Source organism: Brienomyrus brachyistius, unplaced genomic scaffold (genome assembly GCF_023856365.1).
Source record: "Brienomyrus brachyistius isolate T26 unplaced genomic scaffold, BBRACH_0.4 scaffold56, whole genome shotgun sequence".
In the NCBI taxonomy this organism is placed as follows: Eukaryota; Metazoa; Chordata; class Actinopteri; order Osteoglossiformes; family Mormyridae; genus Brienomyrus; species Brienomyrus brachyistius.
The window spans coordinates 1,886,900-1,901,985 of record NW_026042331.1 but is presented as its reverse complement, the minus strand read 5'-3'; the positions used below and the strand labels follow the sequence as shown (position 1 = coordinate 1,901,985).

Genomic DNA, 15,086 nt, shown 5'->3' with positions numbered 1-15,086 from the left:
AGAAGGAAAAGCAGAATTCCCTTGAACTTCTGCAGTGGGGCAGAGTCTTCAGCTACAGGCTGAACTTCAGCTACATTATGCCTGTCAAAGTGTGTCAGCTTAGCCATTTCAGAACCTCTGCTAAAATCATCCTAGTATTTGTAACGACCATCCAGTGCAGCCATGTATTTTTTGACTTGGCCACTAGCACACCTCATACAGTACAGCTAGTCAATCTGTCACTGACTTTTTAAACCAGTATAATTAATTATTTAATTGAGCTGTTGGTGAAATTTAACAAAATCATGGAACGGCTGAGGTGCCCCTGGGGAGAAGTTTGGGAACTGAAGCGGTGTTCATCTAGCCATCCAACTGGATATCAGTAACGCTTTAGAAAACAGAAGAAGTTATTACTAGTTTTTATTGTGTTACTCTTAATTTGCACATGTTCTAATGTTAAATTGTGTCATTTATTCTAAGTCAAAGTACACTTGCTACCCAGATAAACAGCTTTAAACATTTCTTTGGACTGCCTAAGACTTTCACACAGTACTGTATGTCTTAGAACATAAGAAATGTACAAATTAGAGGAGGCCTTTCGGCCCATCAAACTCATTTGGGAAGAACTTAACTAATAGCTCAGAGTTGTTAAAATCTTATCTAGCTCTGATTTAATCATCTCTCTCAATATAATATTGGGATAATTTATTCTCTTCAGAGGCCTCCATAGAATAGTGCATCCATCCCCTCACTTATGTTCAGACAGTCAGAATAACAGCATCATCAATTTCACAGCTAGATTTAAAAATTGCTTTAACAGAGTGATTACAGAAAAAAAGGTAAACAAATATTAACAAGATTATTAAAACGTAATAGACATATTCGTCATTCAGACATATTGCGCTTTTTTAAGAGCAGAAGGGATACATTAAATCACGATTATATTTTGTCCATAATTATATATATATATATATATATTTACATATACAGTGCTCAGCATAAATGAGTACACCCCCTTTGAAAAGTACGAATGTAATCAGTAGCTCAATGAACAAAAGAATAACTTCCAAAATTTTCACAAGGCTGAGTTTTATTGAACACTTGTTTAACTCCATAACATGAAATTAAGGTTAATAATATAACTTAGATCACAAAATCTTCAGTTTTACTCAAATTGGTTGAAGCAAAAATGAATACACCCCGCAACAAAATGTACTACATCTAGTATTTTGTATGACCGCCGTGATTTTTAAGGACAGCACCAAGTCTTCTAGGCATGGAATGAACAAGTTGGTGACATATTGCAACATCTATCTTTTTCCATCCTTCAAGAATAACCTGTTTCAGAGCCTGGATGGAGAGTGATGCTCAACTTGTCGCTTCAGAATTCCCCACAGGTGTTCGATTGGGTTCAGATCAGGAGACATACTTGGCCATTCAATCACCTTCACCGTGTTCTTCTTCAGAAATGCAACAGTAGCTTTAGATGTGTGTTTTGGATCATTGTCGTGTTGGAAAAGTGCACGACGACTAAGTGCATGGAGAGATGGCAGCATCTTCTCCTTCAGTATAGAGCAGTACATTGTTGAGTTCATGATACCATCAATGAAATGCAGCTCCCCAACACCAGCAGCACTCATGCAGCCCCACATAAGGACACTGCCACCACCATGCTTCACTGTAGGCACCATGCATTTTTCTTTGAAATCCTCACCTTTACGACGCCATACAGTTTTGAAACAAGTAGTTCCAAAAACAGGGATTTTTGTCTCATCACTCCAGAGTATAGAGTCCCAGTAGTCTTCATCTTTTTCCGCATGGGCCCTAGCAAATTCTAGGCGTGCTTTTTTGTGCATGGGCTTTAGGAGAGGCTTCCTTCGTGGACGATACCCATGCATGCCATTCCTCTGCAGTGTGCGCCGTATGGTGTCACGGGAAACGGTCACTCCAGTTTGGCTTTCTACTACTTTAGCTAACTGCAGTGAACTTGCATGGCGATTTTCTTCAACCCTTCTCATCAGCAGACGCTCCTCTCGAGATGTTAACTTCCGTGGACGGCCTGGACGTCGCTGTAAGATCGTTGCACTTCCATCTTTCTTAAATTTTTGGATCACTTTTGCTACAGTATTTTGACTGATAGGTAAAGCTTTGCTGATCTTCTTGTAGCCCTCACCTTTTTTGTGTAAAGAAATGATTGCCTTTCTCAGATTTTGTGACATTTCTCTTCCATGTGGAGCCATTGCTGACAGCATGAAATGGGAAGGGCTTTTCTTTGTTAAGTAATGCCCTTTTATAGTCACCTGTCTGCTGGACACCTCTTAAATGAATCATTAGACTCACCTGTGGTTGAATGCCTGTTAATTAGAATTTTGTAGTCTTAAGTGTGGCTTTTCTCCTAAGACTATAATTGGGATGTACTCATTTATGCAACATGGGCTTGAGTGAATTTGTTAGGAAAATCACTTTTTTGTGTGTGCAAATCAACAAATCTTGTTTGCAATCAATGGCCCACATTTGTGAGAGTATTTTGTAATATAGTATCTCATAGAAAATGTTGATTCTGAAAGGAAACTAAAGGTTTTCTGACAAATGTAGTGGGGTGTACTCATTTATGCTGAGCACTGTATATATATGGTGGTGCAGTGGTTAACACTGTTGCCTCACACCTCTGGGACCCAGGTTCGAGTCTCTGCCTGGATTACATGTGTGTGGAGTTTGCATGTTCTCCCCGTGTCCTCGTGGGGTTTCCTCCGGGTACTCCGGTGTACCCCCACAATCAAAAACATGCTGAGGCTAATTGGAGTTACTAAATTGCCCATAGGTGTGCATGTGAGAGTGAATGGTATGTGAGTGTGACCTGTGATGGGCTGGCCCCCCATCCTAGGTTGTTCCCTGCCTCGTGCCCATTTTATTGACATAAAAGTCTGTTCCTCTAATTATAGAATAATATATAGAATAATTATACAAGAGCTATAATTATTATGATGTTATTATTTAATTGTGTGGGCCGTGTTGCTTGATTACATTTGACTCTTCGGCACGTGGGACGCTGCCGGTTTGAAAGACGCAGCTTCACTTGTTTTCTGCACCAAGATGACGAGGTACGTTGCTTTTCTGCTCTGCAGAGGTGTGAGGCAACAGTGTTAACCACTGCACCACCATATATATACAGTGCTCAGCATAAATGAGTACACCCCACTACATTTGTCAGAAAACCTTTAGTTTCCTTTCAGAATCAACATTTTCTATGAGATACTATATTACAAAATACTCTTGTGAGTAAATTAGTTCATTGCTTTTAAATAAAGTGAATATTGTTGCGGGCTACTGTGTTGGTTATATTTAAATTTTATGTGCAAGTCGGCTAGTTTCCTGTGCCGCAAAGTCTAGATGATATTTCACTTTTGCACGTGCGCTTTCCCGCGCTTTCATGTTGCATTCGGAAGAGGATGCGGGTGGTTGCGCTCGGTGCTGCCTACAGCAATGATATTCCAGCAGACCAGGAGAGGGCAGATGTATTGCAACAAACACAGATAAAAGTAGTGAAGCAAGACCTGAAAAGTTTGTTTGGTGACTAAAATCAGTATATTGCCATTTAGTAAAATTTAAAATTGTTCCAGGCTTCTTTCTTGATTATATGTAAATTGTATGTGAAAGTTAACTAGTTTCCTATGCTATAATGCAGTTGTTCATTGCGAAGGTGTCAGTGCAGAACTGAATTCCATGTGCCAGGAGTGACTGACAGCTCTATTGTATTGCTTGTGTGTTTTTCCTCATTCAGAAACAAACGAATTGCAAAAGCTGTCAGCTGGAGCAACGATCGATACTGGGCAACTTGGGACAAGTGGATGGAAGTGATTGACTGGGAAGATGAGGAAGAGCTGTGCTCCCCAGCAGAATCACCCTCTGACCAGGCTGACCGTTCCATCGTGTCACACACCCGAAAGCCAATTGCCAAGGCAGTTAGCTGGACGGATGATGTGTATTGGGCAGCCTGGGACAAGTGGGATGAGATCATCTGCTGGGGTGAAGAAGGAGAGTGCTCCCCAGCAACTCCACCCATCAACCAGCCTGGGAGGGATAAGGGGTTAGACATGCATGGGTTAGAGGTTTTTCTGTTAAATGAAAGGACAGTCTCCATAAAGCCTGCATATGACCACCAAGACAGGCTGAAAATAGGAGCCGTAGTGGTCGACCTCTGCCAGTTTGAGCTAGATGGTGTAAATGATAAATTTGAAATTGTCGAAATACAAATTGGAGAGGTCAAATTGGAGGAGACTGCAGAGAGGGGTTTTAATTCAGAATTTGAATTGGAAATTTTGGATGTGGAGATAGAGGTTGTAGACAGTGAATTCCAGCTGAATGCTCTTAATTGGGAAATTGCTGGAACTAAAGTGGACAAATTATTAGTGGAACACCTGAACATAAATAATCTAGAAGCAGACAGTGTGAAGGTGTCCACATCAAATGGGAATGTGGTATATGTCAATGGTATGTGAGTGTGTTTGGTAATGATGGGTGTGAATGGTGTGTGTAAGTGGTGTGTGTGTGTGTGTGTGTGTATGAGAATGGTGATTGAATGGTGTGTGTGAGGTAATGGCGTGTGAGTGAATGGTGTGTGTGAGTGACAGGTGTGTGAATGGTGTGTGTGAGGTAATGGCATGTGTGAGTGAGTGTGAGTGGTAATGGCGTGTGTGAGTGAATGGTGTGTGTGAGTATATGGTGTATGTGAATGGTCTATGTGTGTGTGAATGGGGAGTGAATGGTGTGTGAGTGACTGGTGTGTGTCTGGTGTTTATGAATGGTGTGTGTGAGTGAATGCTGTGTGAATGGTGTTTATGAATGGTGTGTGTGTGAGTGAATGCTGTGTGAGTGACTGGTGTGTGAATGGTGTTTATGAATGGTGTGTGAATGAATGGTGAGTTTTTGTGTGTGTGTTTGTGTGTGTGTGTGTGTGAATGATCTGTGTGTGTGAGCCTGCCCTGTGATGGGTTGGTGTCCCATCCTGGGTTGTTCCCTGCCTCGTGCCTGTAGCCTCTGGGATCCATCTGACCGCCTGTTCCAAAAGGCAAATTGATCCCCACATCCCTGAACAGGAGAAGCGGTTTTAGAAAATGGATAAATGTTCCCAGAGGTGTGAGGCAACAGTGCTAACCACTGTACCATGCATATGTATAGGATATGTAGAAGAATACCTGTTGCAGTTATCTGATGTGTGTGTTTTTCACTCTCCCTGCCGGCCCCTGGAGGTTTGGGCTTCCCCTTTGAGTCTGGTGCCTCCCAAGGTTTCTTCCTTCTAGGGAGTTTTTCCTTGCCACTGTCGCCTATGGCTTACTCACTGGGGGCTTTGGGTGGGGGTGCTCTAAAGCGCTTTGAGACAATGTAATGTTGTGATATCGTGCTATACTTTGTTGTGTAATTTTCTATTTACTCATGCAAATAAATAATTGTTTGATAACAAAAAGCACTTGTTTCATTCTTTTTACTGCGAGCATATCAGTCACTTCCCTTGTGCTCCTGCATTCAAAAATGAAAGTTTGTCCTGCCCTGCACTTAATTGCCATGGATTCTACGGGAATGCAGACCTCTACTTTGGTGGAATCCTGCTGTTGTTGTAGATGGTCTGCTCAAACGCTTTCACATTGTGTACAAGCAGATTTGTTTCTGTATCTCTGTAGAGAAGCATTCTTTTCTTCTACCTGGCAAATCCACAAATATAATAGCAATCCACCAAGGTGCAAGTGCACCTAGCTCTTAAAGAAAATGTTAGAAAAAATTAGTTTATAGCATGTTTAAACCATAAACACAGCAGTGACTGAGTACATCCCTTGTGGACCAGGCGCCTGGCTTTGACTATTTTTCTGCCATTAAACTAGCAAAGGTGGCTTGGCCATGACGTAAAATAACTTGTGCCTTTAAATTGTTAAAAAAAAGTCCTGTGTGTTGTAAAGTGAGGTATGAAACAGATACCAGGTCGTTTCAGTAACGGTCAGCGTACGTTTTCTTCATGTGATTTTGTGGTTTCAAATGTTTCATTGGAATCAATAGTATTTGCCAATTCCAGTTGCCAGGTAACTTCAATAATTTGAATAGAATACATGATAACATTTTAAACTAGATTACAGTTAATTGTTATTTTTCTGTTTAAAAAAGACAATTGCTGTAATTTACATACGACAAAACCTGTAAAAGACATTTTGGAATTCTTTTCTAAATGAAATGAAGGTACTTTGTTACTCCCCTTGGGGAAATTCTATTTTCACCTACCCCATTTTGCCCTACTTGACACATGGGCACAGACGAAGGTGACAGCAAGCCTGGCAGCAAAGGGCAGCCACCTGTAGGGACACCCATGGAGCTGGGGGTTTTACAGTGATTAACAGCAATTTTGCAATACTTTTCTGGCAGTTTTTTTTGCTAGGAATTTACAGTCAATTCTACACTGAAACAGACGTCATTCCTAAGCGCAGCATGGACTGCTTCTGGACACAGTATCAAATGCGACTTCCAGAGTCACTTGAGTAAGCTGGAGATGCTACATCCCCGGGTAAGATTACCTGCAGTAGGCAGCCTACCAAAAGAGGGCCTTTCCTGTTCCCTTGGTGAATTAGAAAACCAGTGGAGAGAGCTCTCCTGTTGCAGTTTCACAGAGATGAACAACATGGAGAACTTTGGATTGAGGTTTTGCAGTATGAGGGTGCTGAAGGAAAAAGGAGTTTTAAAGACATTGGTCTGCCTGTACTGCAGATTTTGTCTCTGCCCATTTCAGATGTTCATGTAAAGCGTGAATTTACTAATGTGACATTCCTTAAATATAACCACCGAAACAGAACGGTTGTAAATTTGCTGTCCAGATTGGTAGATGTACAACTTGGACTGCAAAGAGATGGACTGACACAGAGGCGGAGCTATGGATAGGCCTGGGTGGGATTGACAGCTGGGCCCACCCATTCAGATTAATGAAATTACATTTTTTATATATAAATTACCGGCTTCTAACTGTTCCTATACATCACTGTTGTTACTGTGGCAAGTACAATAGAATGTGTGAGCTCCCTCTAGTGGTGCTCTAGGTAGAACACCACAGTCGTAGGTGTATTATTGTTGCAGTCACCATGTTGTAAATATATAAGCCAATTTAAGAAAATTTGGGGTAATGAGTTTCACTCAGAAGTCCATCCATCAGCCACTTTTCCATATTTAAAGGCTGCAGGAGGATGCTCACATGGAAAAAAAAGACTAATTCATTTCTTTATCCAAAACTATTTCTTTCCTCATTCATTAAAACGAAAAGAGCTTTAACTTGTGCGTGCATTGCTTCATTTTAAGCAGCATTATGGAGTATCATTGAAGATAGAAAAGTTTATGAAGGGTCTGATTTTCGACATCTTTTACTCCTGGTTTGGGCTATAAAATTGGAAGGAGTTGCCAAACATGACCGTGCAGGGTCTGCGCTGTTCTCATCTGTGAACAGTGTGTGGGTTTGTGGGTCAGGCATAAATTTGGGGGGAGGGGCTCCCTCCAGCATTAAAATAGGGAGATATCCCCCAAAATAATATAATTCTTCATATTCAAAAAAGTACAGATAAAATTAATCTATCTCACCAGTTAATGTAAAGTTTTTTCACCCCAAGCACACCTACCCTTCCCGAAAATGGTTTAGTCTGAAGTCCTGCTCTGGGGTACGTTTCCTATACCACGATGCACTTTGCAAAAGACAAATATATATCAGGAAAATATATAGCAGGAGATGAAAGAAAAAAGATACATTCTGCGGGCCATGGCTGCTGCCGCCTGGCAGAGGGTATGAGGAGGAAGTGCAGGGACGATGTCAGCATCACCAAAAGGATGGTTGCAGCACTCTGGAGGGAGCAGGTGAGGTGGGCTGGGGGGAGCACCAGTCTGCATTCTCTCACTCCTGGGGAGGACCGAGTATTGGCCATCCTAGATCTCAGAAGCACTTGAGGGAGTCCCGGGGTGCATAAATCTCTGTAGTCTACCCACCTCCCAGACATCTGTGCTTTCTACTCCCCAGCCACTTCCTCTTGGCCCACCAACATTTGTCCCCCTGTAGTGTGATCACCAGGGTTCCTCAATGTGTGGCACCTCCACACCTGGCTCCTCTACATCAGCCATCCCTCCTATAGGCCCCTCTACATCAGGGCGACACTGTCCCCTGAGTCCCCAGAATACCTTTCAGTCTGGTAGATCACCAAACCCCAACCATCCTGCTTCCTTGTCACCACACGCCCCTCCTTCCCCCCACGCACTCAAGCCCACTGGTGCAGAAACATTCGCTGCCAATGTAGTGAAGAGCTCCTCAGGTCTGAAGGTGGAAAAAATATCTGTTCTGAGGGGCATCCGGGAGGAACCGGCAGCCCTGATGGAGCAGTATGAAAGACACCATAAAGAGGTGATCGCCTACCGGAGAGAGACACTGGCCTTACTGGCCCAAAGGGTCAGGAGGCCCAGTGTGACAATATACTGTATCTCCCCACCTCTTAATGTCAAGGGCGCCTCCAAGGGGCGGCCACATCCCTCCTTGGAAACCTCTGGCCACCCCTGTGGCAGCCCCCAAATATGGCTGTAGAGAGATTGTTTTATAGCGAAAGCTGTGGTGCACTCAGGGACCATTAACTGTGTAGCACCTGGGGCCTGCATCATGAAACTGAAAGTCTGAGTTAGAACAAAAGTTTTAGCCTAATAAAGTCAAACAAATGCAATGCGCGATCATAAAAATCATGCCTGTAAGAAGGCTCCTGCAGTTTTAAGGGCGCACCGGTGCATGCAAAGGACTGTGGGTGCACTGTGGGGACACCGAGGCACGCGCTGACAGCGTGTTAGAACTTAAAGTTTTTCCTGGTCAGCAATATATGGAAGTCCTTACATTATATGTATGTATTAAGTTATATAATTGTGCTATGTAATTACCGAATGACGCTAAACTCATTTAGTTTGGCTTTAATTATGCTGATGTTTAATGCCGGTGTTGTGCTGCAAACTGCCCCTCTGCCACGGATTGTAATCTTTCATTTTAAAGGAAGTGTAACTTCATTTATCTTGCTTTAAGCAAACTGAAAACTCACATTACTTGTTTATAATGATATTTTACAGACAAACCTGAAGTTAAGATTAACTACCTCCTGTAAAACGTCGCAAATGTGACATGATTTAAAGGCGACAGTAATGCTTCGCTTTTCGACGACAGACGCCTTCAGTCGCAAGAAGTGTTTCATTTTCTTGAATAATATTTTTGATACTTTGTTGAATTAATTCTGCCTCGATATTTTTGATATTCTGTCTTCTTGTCATACTTATAATGCGGCGAATAGCTTCATACTCGGCACATCACACCTGGAAATAAAATAACATCGAACTAAGCAACAGAAGTAATCAGAACATAAGAACATAAGAACTATACAAACGAGAGGAGGCCATTCGGCCCATCAAGCTCGCTTGGGGAGAACTAAACTAATAGCTCAGAGTCGTTAAAATCTTATCTAGCTCTGATTTAAAGGAACCCAAGGATTCAGCTTGCACTACATTATCAGGAAGGCTATTCCATACTCTGACTACACGCTGCGTAAAGAAGTGCTTCCTTAAATCCAGCTTGAAATGTTCTCCCGCTAATTTCCACCTATGGCCACGAGTTCGTGTATTTAAACTAATGCTGAAGTAACTATTTGGTTGAACAGCATCCAAACCTGTTAGAATCTTATATACCTAGATCATGTCCCCCCTCAATCTCCTTTGCTTGAGACTGAACAGATTTAGCTCAAGTAACCGTTCCTCGTATGACATTCCTCTAAGACCAGGAATCATTTTTGTAGCCCTACGCTGCACCTTTTCTAAGGCCACAATGTCCTTTTTAAGATATGGTGACCAAACCTGCACACAATATTCTAGGTGAGGTCTCACCAAGGAATTGTATAATCTTAGCATTACCTCCCTTGACTTAAACTCCACACACCTGGAGATATACCCCAACATCCTATTGGCCTTTTTTATTGCTTCCCCACACTGGCGAGAATGGGACATGGAAGCATCAACATACACACTAAGGTCTTTCTCATGATCAGCTACCTTTATTTCAGTGACACCCATGAAATACCTGTACTTTATATTTCTGCTCCCTAGATGGAGTACCTTACATTTATCGACGTTAAATTTCATCTGCCAGGTATCGGCCCAGTCACTAATTAAATCAAGATCCCGCTGTAGCTGCTGAGCCACTAATTCAGTATGTGCTACACCACCCACCTTGGTGTCATCTGCAAATTTCACCAGTTTACTGTATATATTGGTATCCATATCATTTATGTAAATTAGGAACAATAGTGGTCCTAAAATCGAACCCTGCGGTACCCCACTATGAACGCAAGCCCACTGTGACATTGTGCCTCTTATAACTACTCGCTGTTTCCTATCTGTTAACCAGTTATCAATCCAGGTCGCTACGGTACCTAAAATACCTGTCACTTTGAGTTTAAGTAGGAGCCTCTTGTGGGGGACAACATCAAAAGCCTTTTGGAAATCTAAGTAGATGACAAGTAGTCAGCACCCTGCACTTCTTAGTATTTAGAAGTTATGTTTTTCATTGGGTCGAACTTGCTATATCTTGACGTTAAAATTTAGAAAGCTATGTGATTTAAAAGTACTTTTTTCACTTTAATATGACATTATTTTATTAATGCTATATTATTCGTTAAACTTTTGTTTTAGTAGTGTGTGAGATCACAATCACCAGTTACAGCTACTCTTTGCTGAAACAGACATTAGACTAATTATGTCTGGATAACTGAGTACATACTGTATTGTGCATTTTTTCCCAGTGGCGAGTCTCCAAAGTTAGCCAGACTTCTGCATCAAGCTGCAAGGATATTAATGAGACAGTCTGAAAATTCAGACATAGTTGTAGCAGAAGCGACATCACTGGTGTCAAATCAAACACCTGGGGTGTCAACCTCAGCCAGTCTTTCTGCACTTGTTGCACATTCTGAATTTAACACATCTAGACAGGACCAGATTGAAAGAAATCTAGTCCAGCTGTTCCAGTTGTATGACCGTTTTAAGAGGACAAAGGGACCCATACCAAAGGGTGAAATAGAGAGCAAGTATAACAACAGAGTCATGGACACATGACTTCTTCTGTTTTGCGGAAAAAGATGTCCATCCTTTGCCAGAAGAACATAGTCATTTACAGAACTGTGGCCTAGGAAGGAAGCGAATAACATTCCCAGATAAAAATGGCAATTACAAAGACCTCTGAGATGTCCTGTATGCAGCTTATCCACCACTTAATACTTCTGGAGGATTTCAAATTTTGGCATGTTTTAGATCAATATATTTGGAACCTCTGCCAATACCACCCAATGGATATAGCGTGAAATACCTTAGAACAGAGAGTGGTTTGAATCAGGCAGTCGACTATATCCGTCCACTCCGTCCAAGTTAGCATAAGCACAGATGGATTGTGTAAGCTTAATGAGGTTAGTCACAAAAAATCTTGCCTTTTTTGTACACTTGTAAATGTTTCATGAAAGCATCTCACTTCTCCTACGAAATATCTTCAATTTCTTTAAACTACTACAAATAATTACTAAATAGAGTTATGTTCAGAGATTTACATATGTCTTGTTTGTATTATGCTGTGTTTAACTGTTATGCTTTCTACCTTAAGGGCCAAGCATTGGTGCTGGAAAAATGTCAGACCTGTAGAAATTATATTCCCATGCAGTCTCTAGTTCAGCATGTTGAACAGTGCTCAAGGTAAAATACATGATTTAGACTTTTTTTGTCTTGCATCACCTGAGACATTATTTCAATGTGTGTTAAATGGACTTTAAAACTCGCTGAGCATTTGTTAAAGTATTTAGATGTATGCTGAGTGATTTTAATGTATCATTTAAATGAAAATGTCTTTATATTCTTCTTCTTGTAAAGCAAAACCAACAGCCAGATACCAGATGCCAGGCAGAGGAAGCACCTTGTACTTCACAATCACTAGCTAACATCCAAGCTGATATCACCCCGCAGATTTTAACTTCCACTGTTATAGACAAAGAAAGTCCATCTGTTTGTACATACAGGTATGATTAATGTAAATGAGGTCTCAGAAAGATAGAAAATGTAAGAACAACCTCAAATGAGCAAATTTTTTCAGGGACTATTTCGACCTTGTTTGCTCTGATGTGAGTGAGTCAGAGGATGAACAAATCAGTCGAGCTATAGAAGAGTCATTGATAGAAATGTCAAGTGAGTTTAATGTTCAAATGTCGCAATTTTGTTATGTAGTGTTTTTTTATGTTTGGTTGTGTGACTGTCTTTTCAGGCTGCAGGATGTCTTGCAGATGCTGCAAAAGGAATATTGATAAGGATGAAGCTCTTCGCTTCAACATCAACCGGAAGAACATTTAGGATGGTGCTGTCCGCACAATGAGGAGACCAAATTTCTCTGCCAGAAAGAGAATTGATGCCAAATTCACTTATGAGGGAAATTCTGTAGAAGCAGTTTATATGGGTGGCCCAATGAGGGAGTTCTTCAGACTTGCATTTCAACATATAAGGCAGAGCCCAGTGTTCACAGGTTCTGACTACCAGCGAGTTTTGGAGTGCCATATATGTGTGTAAGTGTTGCAGAGGGAAACCATCAAACATTTCATATATATGTCAGGCTTTGGTTACTGTTGAGAATGTAATTGCATGATTTCTCATCTTTCTCTGGTAGCTTTAAAAGAAAACAGCTACTTTTATGCAGGAGAGTTGATTGCAATGGGCATAGTTCAAGGAGGACCATCCCCACGTTTCTTTGCTCCAGTCTTGTATCAAGCCATGGTGTCAGGTGCAGAAAGTGCAGACATTGAGGACATTCATGATCATGAATTAAAAAGCTTGCTGTCAGAGGTAGGGGAAGAACGTGAATAATTGCATTTCAGACTGCTGTACAATTTTAAAATGGTGTTTATAGCAATGTTTACGTATTCTTTAGTACGTTTTGTCAGTTCTCTTTATGCTCATGTGCATTTGAAAAGCTTGATATTAATGTTTGCATGAACAAATAATTCACTGTAAAAATAAATGTTTTCAATCCAGTGTCAAGTTGTGGCTTCAGAGTTTAAGAAAAACCTGAACAAAGCTGTTGAAAGATGTGAGACCCACCTGATGCTGGCTGGATGTCTGCGAAGCATCTCTGTCAGTAATAAAAATGAAGTGGTGCAAGACGTCATTAATTGGTTTGTCCTTCAGGATAAGGAAACACTTTGAAAGGCATGTTCCTCATCATGTATTATCCATGTTCAAAGTTTATAGGGCATTCAAAATTAGTGGATGTTTTTTTTCTCTTTTGATCAATGTATCAAAATTTTTTATAGGTTCCAGGATGGGCTTCGTAGCTGTGGACTACTGGATGCTATCCAGAGCCATCCAGGCGTATTCAGAACGGTATTTACAAAGATCAACGAAAAGCTTACAGCTGAGAGTATTGAACAGCAGTTTACAGAACAAAGGTCTGAGCGAGGGAGCGACAAATACAAAATCGAAAATGAAGCTATCTCTTGGATGCTAAGAGAAGGTATTCCTCAACCACAATTAGAACCAAACTTAAAAGGATGTGGAATTCTAAAGAATGATGGTTCTTCCTAATATCAGCACTACATATATTTAAGTAAAATTCAGCCTTATTTACTTTATACATGGAACCTGGCAAAAGCAGCCAGCCATTACTGACACATGAGAAATTATAGATAGAACATTTTTCTTCTAAAATGTATAGTAATTTGTATCAAAATTGTAACTAATTAAAAATTAACTGACTAAGTATATATGACTATACTATACGCTACATAGTGCAGGACAGTTACACTTATTTTTGCATTGTTCATTGATTTTGCATATGCTTCATACAGGTTGATAGAACTGTTTGTTGTTACATTATTTTTACACTACAGAGACTTAAACTGTGCCTTATTGGCTCTTAAACTCAGAATCTCTCGAGTCCCCTTTAGGAACAGGCTGGGTCATATGATTTGACATGTTACACACTGGATAACTGTAACAGGTTTTCTCCTATATATCCCATACATGGGGATGGCACAGTGGTGCAGTGGTTAGCACTGTTGTCTCACAACTCTGGGACCATCCAACCATCCATCTTCTGAAACTGCTTCTCCTGTTCAGGGCCGCAGGGGCTTCTCCTGTTCAGGGCCGCATTTAAACCCAAATCCCAGAGGTGTGAGGCGAAAGCGCTAACCACTGCATCACCGTGCCACCCGCCTCTGGGAACATACTGCGGTTAATTGGAGTTAACAAGTTGACCATGAGTGTGAATGGTGCACACAGGCAGGCATGTAAGTAGGCAGGCATGTAAGTAGGCAGGCATGTAAGTAGGCAGGCAGACAGGCAAGCGCGCGCGAACACAGACAGGCAAGTATGCACACATGCATAAAGGCACTCCTCCAAACAGTCAAGCACACACGCACACAGGCAGGCACACACACACATAGGCACGCACAAATGTACGCACACAGGCACGCACGCAGACACACACACACATAGGCAGGCACAGACACAGGTAGGCTCACAGGCACTCAGAGGCACCCATGCATGCAAGGACACACAGAGACACAGGTGCATACAAGCACACAGGAATGCACGGACACAGGCACGCAAGCACAGGCATGCACAGAGGCATGCACACACACAGACATATACACACAGGCAGGCACACACACGGACACACACAGGCGCGCAGACAGGTAGGTACTTACACAGGAATGCACGCACCCACACAAGCACGCATGCACTCACACAGGCAGACATGTACACAGGCACGCAGACAGGTAGGTACTTACACAGGCATGCACACATGCAGGCACGCATGCACGCACAAAACTCCTCGTCCTTAACCCAGGACTTCCAAACATAAGCAAAACACAGTTACAATATTAGTTGTAATTATTAGCATTAGTAAGATTCCCCTTACATTGCATAATAGGTAAGAAATAAATGGATGTAGGGGCGGCATGGTGGTGCAGTGGTTAGCACTGTTGCCTCACACCTCTGGGACCCAGGTTCGAGTCTTCGCCTGGGTCACATGTGTGTGGAGTTTG

At 41.7% G+C, this 15,086-nt stretch overlaps 1 protein-coding gene across 3 annotated transcripts in view; it reads left to right on the top strand.

Moving 5' to 3' along the window:
- The first annotated feature begins 2,470 nt into the window (after nucleotides 1–2,470).
- Nucleotides 2,471–15,086, top strand: part of LOC125724482 (uncharacterized) — a 90,523-nt gene continuing 77,907 nt past the window's right edge. Inside the window, exons 1-3 of one of the 3 annotated variants that reach the window (XR_007387194.1) lie at nucleotides 2,471–3,080; nucleotides 3,761–4,572; nucleotides 4,633–5,375. Coding sequence is in view for 1 of the 3 variants with exons in the window: in XM_049001208.1 (XP_048857165.1) it covers nucleotides 3,073–3,080; nucleotides 3,761–4,478 (726 nt within the window). In the remaining 2 variants the exon portion in view is untranslated. Of the gene's footprint in view, nucleotides 3,081–3,760; nucleotides 5,376–15,086 lie in introns of those variants that run through there. The other 2 variants (XR_007387193.1, XM_049001208.1) reach the window with 2 other exon arrangements.